The sequence below is a fragment of the Tachysurus fulvidraco genome, chromosome 1, assembly GCF_022655615.1.
Source record: "Tachysurus fulvidraco isolate hzauxx_2018 chromosome 1, HZAU_PFXX_2.0, whole genome shotgun sequence".
Classification (NCBI taxonomy): Eukaryota; Metazoa; Chordata; class Actinopteri; order Siluriformes; family Bagridae; genus Tachysurus; species Tachysurus fulvidraco.
Window position 1 is genome coordinate 26,412,846 of NC_062518.1, and position 14,625 is coordinate 26,427,470.

Genomic DNA, 14,625 nt, shown 5'->3' on the forward strand with positions numbered 1-14,625 from the left:
CTGGACTTCAAATTGACACATATGAAAGTGTATATAGAAATATATATTCTTCTTTAAGGTAGATTCATACATTTAAATGATATCCAAAATATATATTGATATATTGCACACATTTAAACAATTGACCTAGTATATGATGACTTGGCTTGTCTCTGTAAAAGAAAAGTGCATGTCTGTGTGCGTATGTAGAAAAAAGAAAGAAACACGGCTAGTGTTCGCAGATACGAGTGTCACAGAGCTGAGCACAAATGGAAAAAGGACAGACAGCATATATCACTTCAAATGCTAAGGGACTGCTGGTGTCATTATCAGACAATTGTAAAAGATGCTAAAAGAAAATATTTATCTGAAATTATTCTGTCAAACTGTAACAAGCCTCATATTTTGTTTAAGATCATTGGTTCAGTTCTTTATGCTCCGCAAACTGTCTGTATTGATGCCACTGCTGCTGTTTGTGAAAACTTTCTGCACTTTTTTATTGATAAGGTCACTTCCACTAGAGCTCTAATTTCACCTTCTGCTTATGATCCCTCAATCCCTGTCCTCTGTTCTGCTGTTTTTGACAGGTTTGAGCCTGTAACCTTGTCTGTGTTACAGGAGACTGTTGATCATTTGAAGCCTTCAGGTTCTCCACATGATGCTGTTCCTCCTTGACTTTGTAAAGGGGTCTTTCCTACTGTAGGGCCATCTGTTCTTGCAGTGGTTAATAGCAGTCTGTCTTCAGGTGTGGTTCCAAAAAAAATGTAAACACGCAGTAGTGCAACCTCTGATTAAAAAACCTGGTCTATCTAGGCCTATCTCCAAACTAAAAACTAAAACTAAAAAATCTTGAAAAGATAGTCTGTAGTCAATTAATGGCCTTTTTGAAAGCCAACAATATTCTTGAATATTTCCAGTCTGGCTTTAAACTTTGCACAGCACAGAATCTGCTCTTTTAAAAGTTTTTAATGATATATTTTTCTTTTTTTTCTTGGCATGTCTTTCCACTTTTACGCAGATGATAGCCAGATTTATGGGCCTCTTAAAAAGAATGACACTGTCAGACTGTTATTCGAGTGTATTGCTGATATACAGGCCTGGATGTCTCTTAATTTTTTGAGTTTTAATGAAAAAAAGACAGAGGTGATGGTTTTTGGTGTCACCACTGGGACTCCTTTGGTTGATCTGGGGGCCTTGGCCCAGTACAACAAACAAACCATAACTAATCTAGGGGTTAAAATCAATGCTGACCTTAAGCTTGACAGTCAGATCAGGGTAGTTGTTAAATCAAGTTTTTTTTGATTGAGTCAGTTGACCAAAGTAAAGCCATTTCTTTCGAGGCAGTAATCCATGCCTTTGTCACCACTCAGCTGGATTACTGCAACGCACTGTATGTAAGGGATAGTGGGTCTTCTGTTGCTCGTCTGCAGATGGTTCAAAATGGTGCAGCATGTCTGTTAGCTGGAACATGCAAATACGAGCACATTTAGCGTCACTTCATTGGCTGCCCATACATTTTAGGATTCATTTTAAAATTCTCTTATTTGTTTTTAAATCTTTAAATGATTTTGCCCCACCCTACACTTCTGAGCTGTTACACATTCATAGACCCACCCGTTCTCTTACGTCAGCTGATCAACTGCTACTGAATGTGCCCAAAACGGAAGCTTAGAGGGGGCCGTGCCTTTGCTGTAGTAGCTCCTAAAATGTGGAATGATCTGCCACTGCCCATTAGACAGGCCTCTTCATTGTCTTCTTTTAAGTCGCTTCTTAAAACCCACCTTTTTTCCTTGGCCTTTAACACCTGATTTTGACATTTTGTTTCTTAGTTTGTTTTTCTTGTTTTTATGTCTTGTATGAGTTGGGTATTTTATGTTTATATATTCTTCTGTACAGCACTTTGGTCAATTGTGGTTGTTTTTAAAGTGCTTTATAAATAAAGTTTGATTGATTGATATGTGTGTGTATTTGAGTGTGTGTGAGAGTATGTGATTTATTATATATACAGTATAAATGTTTAGGCAGTAAATGTTGAACAGGAGCTGATTTAAGAGTTTATTAATCTAATCTTATTATCCTGCTGGTGAAAGACACCATGTGAGAGTTTAATCCCTGCAGGACAAGTACAATAATACAGGCGGATTAGAAAGAAGTGAAAGCTGACACTACAGTACATCTCAGCTTTAGACATAAATCTACTCTTACGAATAATAATAATAAATAAATAAATCAGTATTTGCTTGATTTGTTTTGTTTTATTTTGCCTACACTGACACACAGCTGGTGCGTCCATGACGCTGTAATTCAGCGCCACCGGCTACTTCAGTATCTCACTGGCTACGGTGTCCCGCGTAGTTCAGGAAGCGGTCTCGCGTTGTTAAAAATTAGCTTTCCCTTCCTTCAATGACGATGGGGGACATGATATCCGAGGAACTGGAAGATTTGATGCATTTCTCCGTCCACGATTTACCAACTCGTGGTTATTCGGTCATGGAGGAAATCCGACGGCAGGGGAAACTCTGTGATGTTACCCTGAAGGTACAAAATATTTTGTTGTGTCTTGAGCTAATTGCTTATTTCCCAGTTTATGCTAAGCTACATGATCCGCTTGTCAGCATGAGGAAGCCTAGCGACAGCGAGGGAGATAAACATATAAAGGGTTACAGATCAGTAACTGTAGATTTGTACGTTGTTAAAAATGTCGATGACAGATATGTGCTTATTTGTTTTGGGTCATGTGTTTATCCTACTAGCCTAGCATCGGCTAACATACTGCTAACACCCAGAGCTAACGTCGGTGTAAATGTATCTGTATAACGTTTAGATCAGATTCGTGCTTTTTATGTAATTGTTCCGGATAAAAATAAACAAATTGGGTTGAAATGTAAAAGATAACGAGCTGCTTTTCTCTTCTGTAGATCAGCCTGAGCTGCTGCCTGATTTTACACTAATGTAATACTGTCACTTATAGTTCTTATTAAAGTTACACGTTAGTAAGTGATAGGATTTATATGTATGAGAACATCACAAACAATGATAACCAGATCTGGGATCAGCTTCCTTGACATTTTAAAAACAATTCCATGTTTAAAATGACACGACACTTCAGCAGCAGGACAAATAATACAATTCTGTGGTTAGGAGAAAAACTTTTGTGTTTTGTTTTGGTTAAACTGACCAAAAGATGATCAATAAAATCTCTAAAAAAGACTTTTTTTTTGTTTTATGATGAAAAAAACTGTCCAGTTTTAAAATGCTTTCATCTCATCTGTTGTTTTTATAAGAAAGCACCTGCACTGTTGAGTTAATATTTAAAATCATATGTTTTTTTTTACCCTTCAGATATTTGTTTATGGTTTGCTGGCTTATGCCTCATGCTTCCGCAGCAGTCGTTTGTTTATCCCAACCGATGATTTGCTTATGAAAATATTTCATTTTTGGTTGTCTGCTGTTTATATCTGCTCGTACGTTTGTCACGGTCAGGGCGATGCGTGTGACATGATGTCCTTGTGCTAATCTGGTTTATGATTAGTGTTGGATTAAAACGCTTAAATGACCCTTGTCTACTTGTTCCAGCTGTGTCTGTCCAACTGAACCCAAAGTCTATTTTATAGGCTGTGTGCTGATTAATCCTGTAATTGTGTCTCTCACCTGACTGCTCCCATGACCTTGTCGTTCCTACCTGCCACCAGGGAGAGGATTATGTAAATCACCCAAAGCGGCGACTTTACTCCTGAGAGTCTGTTAAAGCCTGCATATATATGTGTGTGTGTGTGTGTGTGTGTGTTTGTGTGCGCTTTATTGTTGTGCCATGCAGCCTAGAATGTTCTAAATGCTAGAAATGGTTGAACTCTGTTAGCTTTTTGATTTAAAAAAACAAACACGATATTTTCTTTAAACAACATTCTTTGAGCTCCTCTAGGTTGTTTTATTCAATTCAATTCCATTCAAATTTATTTTGTATAGCGCTTTTTACAACGTACGTTGTCTCAAAGCAGAACAGAAACATAAAACCAAAGGTTAATACAAAGATTAATAGAATACAAACTATAATGAAGATTAATATTAGATATCTATTTAAATGTGTATGTATTTCTCACCAATGAGCAAGTCTGAGGTGACTCAGGTGACTGTGGGGAGGAAAAACTCCCTTAGATGGTAAAGGAAGAAACCTTGAGAGGAACCAGACACAAAGGGGAACCTCATCCTCATATGAGTGACACCAGAGGGTGTGATGATAAATATACAGTCTGATAAATGTTATCCTCTTACGGATTATGTCTACAGCATGTATGCAAAGACGCCTTTAAAAACAGCTAAACCGAATGTTGCTAAGTAGTTTTAATTTTGTCTGAAAAATGGCCTGATTTGTTGTGTGTTGCTTCAATCATTTTCTGTATCATTAAATTTTTTTTTTTTTGGTGAAAAGCAGCGTTTTTATATATTAAATGTTTTGTACTTACTCAGTAATCTTAGACAAAATTGGTTTGGAAAGGAAATAGTATCTGGGAAAGTAATATACATGTATGGAAATGATCCACACCTACAGATGAAAGTCTAATGGTAAGCAAGATTTTCCATTTAAACCACTACGAGGAGGTCTGATACATATTTTGGTCACGTTATTCAAATGTAAATTAACCTGTCATTTTTTGTTGACAAGACAGATTTGACAGCCAAAACCCTTCACACTTTTACATTTGTTAACGTGCATGCTTACAAACATGCTGCTTTAAAATTGTGGTGTTGTTTTTTCTTTGATGCAGCTTTTGTGTCATTTCTAAACGATCCCTCGGTGAAGTAGTCGATCTCTTCGAGAGACTTCTTGTTGGAAAGAGAACGAAAAATCGTTATATGTTTTGTCTTCATTTAATACCGATATATTTTATTAAATCTGTTTCATGGTTTGTGACATAAATGGAAAGTTTTCTATGAGATGGAACTGAATTCAGAGAAATCGAACACTCCATGATGTGTAGGAGGAGTAAAGCGGATATGTGAATGTAGGCGCGTATGATGATGTTTCTCGTGTGTGTGTGTGTTGTAGGTGGGAGAGCACAAGTTTAGTGCCCACAGGATTGTTCTGGCTGCTTCCATTCCCTACTTTCATGCCATGTTCACCAACGACATGGTTGAGTGCAAACAAGATGAGATTGTCATGCAAGGCATGGATCCCAGGTAACTGGTTATAAAACCGGAGGGAACATTTTCCCCTTTGCGCATCTGTTTTGCTCTAAAATGACTTTTTCATTTGTGTTTAGAAATCTCCAAAACCATTAAAGCCAAACAGGAAACACTGTCAGGTCTTGATGTGCTTAAAGCTCAGTGGATTGAGATCTATATATATATATATATATATATATTAGTGTGTGTGTGTCTGTCTGTAACAGCTGACAATACAGTGATTTGTGTGTGTGTGTTTTTTTTTTTCTTCTTTTTCTATATCCCTTCAAAGTGCTCTTGAAGCGCTGATCAATTTTGCCTATAATGGACACATAGCCATAGACCAGCAGAACGTCCAAGCACTCCTGATCGGCGCCAGTTTCCTACAGCTGCAGAACGTTAAAGACGCTTGCTGCTCTTTCCTCCAGGAGAGGTAGTACTGCACAAACACAACATTTTAACGTGCATAGTGTCGGTCTTTCGTGCTTATAGACAAACAGGGATTCTTCCTCACTGAAATCCCAGGCTGCATCCAAAGAACTGCCTGGGTGTGCGTCAGTTCGCAGAGACCATGATGTGCACGACGCTGTATGATGCAGCCAACAGCTTTGTTCATCAGCACTTTGTGGAAGTTTCCGTGTCGGAGGAGTTTCTGAGCCTGCGGTCAGATGAGGTGCTCGAGCTGGTGGGCTGCGATGAGCTCAATGTCAAGGATGAGGAGCAGGTCTGATTTTAGATTTTACTTACCACTGCACTGATATAACCACCTCATTAGACCAAGAGGGAAACAGACGGAGACAGAAAGAGACAGGGAGAAATGGAGAGAAAATACATGGGAGAGAAAAAATGGGTCCCTGAGGGAAACTGTTTTGTCACAGCAGTCAAAGGCAGGGTCTCCGTTGTTTGAAAGCCAATGTTGACATAAAATCACCAAAACAAACACGCCCCTAACCCAAATGGGTCCCACCCCTGTATCGATAGCTCCGCCCACACATACATATGTAACCCAGGCAACTAATGGAAAGAAATGTGTCTATCATAGCTGAAGGGAAGAACAAAACAATTGCAGATAAACAAACAAGCAAAAATGACACACAAGCATAATCATATAAAGGACAAAGGCATATATTAGTTCTGTGTAACAAAGAAAAACCAACGCTACTCACCTATCGAGAAGGAAAAAAGCGTCTCGGCGTCTTAAGTTGAGTTTCCCGAGTCAGTAACTCCTGAGCTAAACGCTGTTACTACACAAAACGCGGTAGTAGCTGCCTCTCTACATTACTACGATAGAAAAGAGGTTTTATTTGTGTAGTAACAGCGTTTAGCTCAGTAGTTATTGACTCGGGAAACTCCAGTCTGTGAATATGCGCCAACTTCCTGCTCCTTCAGTTCTCTCCAGCGCTGGAAAGCTGATCCTATATTAACACGTTCTACTTCTTGCCTTATCGTAAGCCTTTCTTCGCTTTCTTTCTTTGTTTTTATCCTCCATGTCAATGTTAATACCGCTTTCTGCTAACGCCACACATGCGCACTGAACACACTCTCCGCCCATATTGACAAGACACGCCCCTTTCTGCTCATTGGCCACACGTTAGTTTTGTTTTTTGTTTAGTTTGTCGGCATTTCTCAAACAACGGAGACCCCACCTTTAATTGTATAACACATTACAATTCCAATGTATAGACTAGAATATATTACGAATAAGGCAGAAACTTATTTGAGTACAGTTTAAGATAACATAACTGAATCGCTGTAAGAGCTGTTGTATTGTGCTGTTCTAGGCAAAATAATCAAAATCTCCTGACCAATGGTAAAGAGTTAAGAGCTATAGTTGCTATAGCTGTTTTTTTTTTTTTTTTTTAAATAATATTGCGACTTCGATGTTTTTCCCCATTTTGGCTCAATTGCTTTATGTAAAATGTTTTCCAAACAAGGAAACGCCTATCGTCACTCTTTTTTTTTATTAATCTGCATGAGATAAGGAACAAAGTGTGCTCTGTTACCATGGCTACACTTGTCTGCGTGTAGGTTTTTGAAGCAGTACTTGCATGGGTGAGACACCAGAGAGAAGACCGCGAGACCTGTTTACCCGAGCTGCTTTCCAAGACCCGACTGCCCCTTTGCCGACCCCAGTTCCTGGCTGATCGAGTCCAACAGGACGAGCTGGTGCGCTGCTGCCACAAATGCAGGTTTGTTTCTGTGGAGTTGCTGAGTACCTAGAGACTGCTTTAAGTCCCCTGTTAAATCTGAAGAGCTCACTGTAGTGGAAATGTTAGATATCGTGTATAGGAAAAGCTGAATGGAGATTCCTACAGCTTGAAAGATGCTGAAATACTGAAAACGGGGAGTTTATTATAATTATAATCAAAACAAATTGTTTGAATAAATGAGGAACTCTGGTATATTTGTTGCAGCCAGTTGTCATGGTAACTATGAACGGTTCATTTTATTTTCTAAACGTTGAGCTTACTAGCTAACCCTTCTTGCTAAAAAATATCCAAAGTGTCGTGCTACTTTTACACTAGTTAATGGATGGCGCCGCTTTGCTCGCGTTGCTTATGATTAAATATTCCTTTTCCTTGGTTGACTTTTTTTTTTTTTGGTAAGAACTCGGATGTTGTTTCGTAATTAATTACAAACGCTAATTTAAAGAGCGCCACATCTTGAATAATCTGTTCGTTTGCATGTAGTTTAAGTTTGGCTGCTATTCCAACAGGGATCTGGTCGATGAAGCAAAGGATTATCACCTAATGCCAGAGCGACGGCCACACCTGCCTGCGTATAAGACGCGGCAACGATGCTGCACGTCCATCGCCGGGCTAATCTACGCTGTCGGAGGTCTCAACAGTGCAGGTGCTTTCCTGCTTCATAGTGACAGTCTTGACTAAAATTCTGTTTCAAAAGAGATTGCTACGTGTATGTAATAGAGACTGTGAGCAGTGAACGCTCAGACGTTACTAGTTAAAACCTGTGAGTTCCCGTAACTCTTTGTTATATTTCCAGGTGACTCATTAAATGTGGTGGAAGTGTTTGATCCAATCGCTAACTGTTGGGAACGCTGTCAGCAAATGAGCACGGCCCGTAGTCGAGTGGGCGTGGCCGTGGTCAACGGGCTACTGTATGCTATCGGGGGTTACGACGGCCAGTCGCGTCTAAGCACGGTGGAAGTCTACAACCCGGAGACGGACACGTGGAGTAAAGTCGCCAGCATGAACAGTCAGCGCAGGTGGGGACGGCGTGCTTTGTAGAAGTGCCAGGTTTTTCACACAGCTGTATTTTACAGATTCAGGCGTGTGATTTTAAACATGAATATTAATATAAGGCACATATTTTTCTGCCCAAAGCCCTCTTCTCTAACAGATGCTATCAGAGACATATTCAGTGTGTAGTGAAATGGTTTTTGATGGTCCGTGTCTTACATAACAGAATCGAAAAAAAAACACAATAAAATTTAATGAAACAATTTAATACAAAAACATTTAATTAATTATTAAGTGAATACAGCAAAAAATAGATACTAAAAATACAATGAACTATCTTCTTCTTTCGTTTGCTCCCTTTTCGGGTCGCCACAGCAGGTCGTGTTGTCCACATATTAGCTTTGGCACGGGTTTTACACCGAATGCCCTTCCTGATGCAACCCTTCGTTTTTATCCGGGCTTGGACCGGCACTGAGAGTCAGTCGCCGGGTTAGCTTCCTGCTCGGGAATCGAACCAATGCCTCGGCAATGAGAGCGCAGGGATCCTGCTGCTGGACCACCTGGGAGCTAAATATAGTATTAACTATACAGACGTTAAAGTGAAGAAAGTATACAGGGAAAAATATTTTTAAGTTGTACATATATATGAGTGCAGAATTATTGATTCTTATTGGCCAGAATTTGTCTGTTTAATATTCTACAAAATCACAACTATAGTGAATAGTAATCAGGTTTATCTTCATGCCCATGCTGACATGTTATGGCTTCTATAGTAACCGCTAATTCACAGGGACCCCAACGGTGGACTCGCAACATAATCTAAGCTTGTTAGTGTCTAGCTGATATTCTAAAGCTTTCTGTAAGTACACAGTCATTTTTTTTTTTACATTTAAATGAGGAGTCTCCATCCAGCATGGGAACTTCAGGAAGGGTAAAACTGTTCAGGGGACGCTTTCAATACAGAATTCTGCACTTCTACAATTTCTAACTTGTGTGAAAAACTGCGTTTTTGACATTTATGAAAGTCATGTTTGTAGTTTGATTGCACAAGTGAAAAGAATGAACTTGCCTTCCAAGACATTCCACAACATTTAGTTCTGACTTATATAATTCATTACAGCATTTATTTATCTTTAGTAAGTATGTTCTCCTGGTCATAGTGGAGATAAAGCACTTTAGTCACGGCTGTGAATATTGATTACTGATATTGCTTATGACCATTGCTTATGTTTTCTCTCTGTCTGTAGTGCGATGGGAACCGTGGTGGTTGATGGCTACATATACGTCTGCGGTGGCTACGACGGCAAGTCCTCACTAAATTCAGTAGAGTGCTATTCTCCAGAATCGGACAGGTTGGCCTGACCTTCTGTTACTGTTATTTAGTCATGATGCATGATCACAACATCGGAATGAAATTTGTCATTTTTGTGTGTGTGTGCGTTTTCTCCAGATGGACAATAGTAACAGAGATGAGTGCAAGTCGCAGTGCTGCTGGCGTGACGATATTTGAAGGCAGGATTCATGTTTCCGGTGGTCACGACGGTCTGCAGATTTTCAACACGGTCAGTGCGGCGACTCTAAACGATTGTGAATATGGGAATCTGTTTGCGTAATTGTGAAATCGTGAAATGGAAAAGTGTTGTGAAACTTCAAATTTGCTACTTGATTAAAACTTTGTTCAATTTTAGTGTTACAAGTGTTGTTGTTGTTTTTTTTTAAATAAAGTTTTCTAATTTTTGGTTTGTAATGTAATTCTATTGATTGCTAGTAACCGTTGGCGATTATATGGGACCTATAGCAATGGGACAAAATTAAGCAAAGTTTAACTTTACGCAGAAATGTAATGACTGAGTGCAATACGGGTATAGACATTCCTTTATCTTCTATGATATGATGCATGTTTATACACTAGTGAATTTTATAAACACCAAATCACTGTCCAGAATATTTTATTTTAGTAGCAAATGATTTTGAATGCTAGTTTATCACTGATGCCACCCACTGATAAATATTTTGAATCTATGACGATCATTAGTAGGAACACCAACTGCTGACATCATAGTACAGTGACATACATCACTGTATGTGTGACCGTAGCTTGAGTTATCCAAAGCGTAACATTCGTTCCTCCTGTCCACTAGGTGGAGTATTACAACCAGCACACATCGCAGTGGCATCCCTTGTCCCCCATGCTGAACAAGAGGTGCAGGCATGGCGCAGCAGCTTTGGGAAGTCAACTATATGTCGTGGGAGGCTATGACGGCTCTGGTTTCCTGAGCAGTGCTGAAGTGTACAGCTCTGTAGCCAAGCAGTGGTGCCATCTAGTGGCCATGAACACACGACGCAGTCGAGTCTCACTGGTAGCCAACTGTGGCCATCTGTACGCTGTCGGGGGCTACGATGGCCAGTCCAACCTCAGCTCGGTGGAGATGTATGACCCAGAGACCAACCGCTGGATGTTTATGGCACCCATGGTGTGCCATGAAGGTGGTGTCGGGGTGGGCTGTATACCCCTGCAACCAGCTTAGCCAAAACCTAGTTTTTCCTAAGCTGATCACTTTCATAATGCACTCCTCTCCCAACTCACATTTGCATTGGAAGGGCTGTGCTGTTGTACTTGCCATTCCAAAAAAGAACAAAACAAAAAAAAAAAACCCTACACACACAGCGTACCCACTGTGCAGCATTTTGATAGCGACGTGGTGTAATGTCTTTATTCTGATCACAAATTTTTTTAAAGTCATACGTACTTTCATTTGGGGAGCTCTTTGGCAGGTGTCGTCAAATTAAATTGTGCACTTGTGCGGTTACGTTCTGCTGAGACGTTGGCAAGTTTGAACAGAATGAGTGGGAGTTTGTTTAGGAAAAAAGGGAAAGAACAAAGAAAGAGAGAAAAAGATGTAATGACCGTAAGACCGACAGTTTGTGTATTAGGGCTCTTCAGTTTAGGATACAGACCACTCTGTGTGTGTGTGTGTGTGTGTGTGTGTGTGTTTGTGTGTGTTTGTGTGTGTGTCAGAGAGAGACAGAGACATTAAGGGATGAAATCGCTTTATGACCTGAAAGCGTACTTGATATCTGCAGGATGGTACAAGCTAACCACTGACAAAAAAAGATATGTTCTTTGGGAGAGTATACTTGCGTTATTTATAGGGATATCAGAAGCTTATTTAGATTACTTACTGTGTGTGTGCTTGATTTTTTATTTTTTTTGGGGGGGTTATATTTTGCTCAGAGCGTCGCAATAAACGCAGCATCGGCAGACCAAAAGTACTTCGATGTAACTGTGCAAAACATCCACCAGACGTGCCATATTTCATACAGCCATCACACCAGACTCCTCCAGGGTCATAATCTACCACTTCTCTGAGCTCTCACTGAAGAGGCTGCGTTGTTCTGAGACACCGTGGTGCCTCCTGGTGAATCTTTTGGGACTGACGAGAATGTCGATAACAGAGACCTGTCTTACCTCCTGAATAGCTCTACATTCCGATAGAAATCAATGCATTTTATACCAAAAAGACGTGAAACGCGGTGGTGATGTGGAATTAACCAACGACCAGCATCGTCAGCATTATGTCCTTTATCTGTAAGGTGGCATTAATTCCTAGTGGGGAAAGTCCCCAGGTTTGGGTGTGCAAATATGGGCTTTGTATTTTTTTATTTTTTTTTTAAATTCCCAGCCAGCTGCTTTGTGTAATTACAAGTAACAACTAATTTGGGATAACTGACTGTGAATTTAGAGTATTTGATGTCTGTCTGTACCTTTCCTCCTTTCCTGCCCATTCCTCTGCTGATCTTGATCGATGTTTAATTTGAAATATAGCCTAGATGATGTATTGTATCGTTCAGTCATGGTGCAGTATTTTATACTACTTTTATTTTATTATTATTTTTTTTTTTATTTCCGGATCACAATTTTTTTAGGTTATTATTTTTTTTATGACTTCAGTAATCTATCTTAATATTGAGAACGAAGTTTATAGATCTTATAGTGTGATATTATTTATATATATCTATAGGTTCATAAGGCCTAGTGAATGAATCTCTGGTCTTGACATCTCTCTGAGCATATTTAGCTACCTCTGATTCAGATGGGAGAGCTCGAGCTTGCGTAGTTGGGAGACGGAGGCAGTCGCTCTGCTAACACCGTTTCTGTTTCGACTGAAGGATCTCCAAATCAGTGACTGAAATCTTGAATTTGTGAGTCTTTTTCACGTCATGGACATCGTTTTGTAAATTTCCGAAATAAATCATGTTGTTGTTTTTTTTATTATTGAACAAACATTTGGTAAGACGTGATTTTTTTTTTCCCCTAATGAATTTATGCTCACAAACAGCTTGAATAACAGGATAACAGCACAACAGCGAAAACTACACAATGAAATTTAATTTTTCCCTCTCTGTTATTTCGAAAAATACTGTTTCATAATGTTAATTTAACGAGCTCTGTTCCAAACCACAGAATGCACATTAACGTGTATGCTTAAATAGTAATAACGCAGTGGTGTAATGACAAAAGGGGAAGTACTGTGTTTCCCCATTTATGATTTATTAAAACAAGGTTTCTGCATCTTCAGTAACTGACTACCTGGATAAGACCAAAATATCTAGCTGCTTCTCACTTTATCTGATCTGTGTTCCTGTATTTCTTTCTTTTTTTTTAAAATCTCTAGCCTGTCAAATGCATTAGGCTTCAGCTTTTACAGTGTAGCCACAACACCGAGCATTAAATCTAAACTGCATGTCGGGGTTGAAGAGAGAGATTCCTTCTCAAGCATTAAAATACAAATTTCAGAAAAAAGTTAAATCTTTTGACTGCCATTTATCATTCATTAGTTTCCTGCCAAATAACAGAACAAATAAATGTCTTAATTGTTCAGGAAAAAAATTGTAAGAGCAAAACTTTTTTTTGTGTCCTTTGGGGATCTCCATGTCTGTTGTGATATTCTTAGATTGTCCTCAGATTTGTTTTTGTGTCCTTAGAGTGTCGCCAGGACCGTTTTTAAATTGTGCCTGGGTTTGTTTGTGTCCACAGGGTCTTCCCAAGTCTTTTTGTTTTCATAGACTGTCCCCAAGTCTGTTGTATAGACAGGGTGTCCTTAGTGTTTGTGTACTTAGGGTGCCTAAGGTTTGTTTTTGTGTCCATAGGGCTTTCCCAAATCTGTTTTTGTATATTTATGCTATTCCCAGGTCTTTTTTTTTTGTATCCTTGGGGTGTTCCTTGGTCTGTTTTTAGTACTTTTGAGTGTCTCCAGGTATTCTTTTGTGATCTTAGATTGTCTCCCTTTCCTTTTTTTCTGTTGTGTCCATGGAATGTCCCCCATCTGCTTTTGACACCTTAGAATGTCCCCATGAATGTTTTTGTGTCCTCGATGTGACCCAACTTCTGTTTTTGTGACCTTAGTCTGTTCCAAGGTTTGTTTTTGGGATTTTAGAGTGTCCACAGATTTGTTTTTGTGTCCTTGATTTGTTCCCAGGTCTGTTATTGAATGCTTAGGGTGTTCCCACAGCTGTTTTTCTAATCTTAGGATGTCCCCATGTTTGTTTTTGTGACCTTAGGGTGTCCAAAGGTTTATGTTTCCATTGTGTGTGCCAAGTTGTACTTTTGTGACCTGTCAGTGTCCTCAGGTTTTTTTGTGTGTGCTACTGTTTTTGTCACCTTAGAATGTCCCAATTATGTTTTTGTGACTTTGGGGGTCCACAAGTTTTTTTTATACCCTAGTGTGTCCCTAGATCTATTTTTGTGACCTGTCAGTGTCCCCAGGTCTTTTTTGTGTGTTTGAGTGTTAGTTTGTGACTTCTTAGGGTTTAGCTAGGTATATTTTATGTCCTTAAGAGTGTCCCCAGGTATGTTTTTATGATCCTAGAGTGTCTCTGGAGTGCCACTAGTTATGTTATTCTGACCTCAGAATGTTCGTAGAGTATCCCTTGGTATATTATTTTGACCTCAGAATGTCCCTAGTGTGTCCCCAGGAATGTTATTCTTATCTTAGTGTCCCTAGGCATGTTATTCTGACCTTAGAGTGTCCCTAAAGTGTGAATATAAATATACAGTCCGACAAATGTTGTATTGATGAGGAGATTGTTGTCCTCAAAGACTACATGGAATTGGCATCTCTTCTTTAGTATAGCAGTCTAACTGGAGCTGGTAAATCTCTAGATGCCTCAGGATCTTAACAGAGTCAGCCTCATCTCAGTGGATGTCCAAAATCTTCATTGCATTGAAGACAATCGGAGCTGGTAAAATATCTGGATGGCTCGGGATGGTTAGAAAGAGAGA

General features: G+C 39.4%; 1 protein-coding gene across 1 annotated transcript; it reads left to right on the forward strand.

Annotated features, from left to right (window-relative positions):
- Positions 1-2,318: 2,318 nt before the first annotated feature.
- klhl18 (kelch-like family member 18) lies at positions 2,319-12,627 on the forward strand. The gene is made up of 10 exons (XM_027169475.2): positions 2,319-2,517; positions 5,027-5,157; positions 5,435-5,575; positions 5,668-5,866; positions 7,171-7,331; positions 7,859-7,995; positions 8,146-8,368; positions 9,590-9,694; positions 9,793-9,904; positions 10,484-12,627. Exons 1-10 carry the CDS (start codon positions 2,383-2,385, stop codon positions 10,868-10,870), a joined length of 1,731 nt encoding a protein of 576 aa, XP_027025276.1. The 5' UTR covers positions 2,319-2,382; the 3' UTR covers positions 10,871-12,627.
- Positions 12,628-14,625: the final 1,998 nt, after the last annotated feature.

Coding starts and splice junctions, on each gene's coding strand:
- klhl18 (XM_027169475.2), top strand. CDS start 2,383: ATGACGATGGGGGACATGATATCCGAGGAACTGGAAGATTTGATGCAT. Junction 5,867..7,170: donor ATGTCAAGGATGAGGAGCAG/GTCTGATTTTAG, acceptor GTCTGCGTGTAG/GTTTTTGAAGCAGTACTTGC. Junction 9,905..10,483: donor GTCTGCAGATTTTCAACACG/GTCAGTGCGGCG, acceptor CCTGTCCACTAG/GTGGAGTATTACAACCAGCA.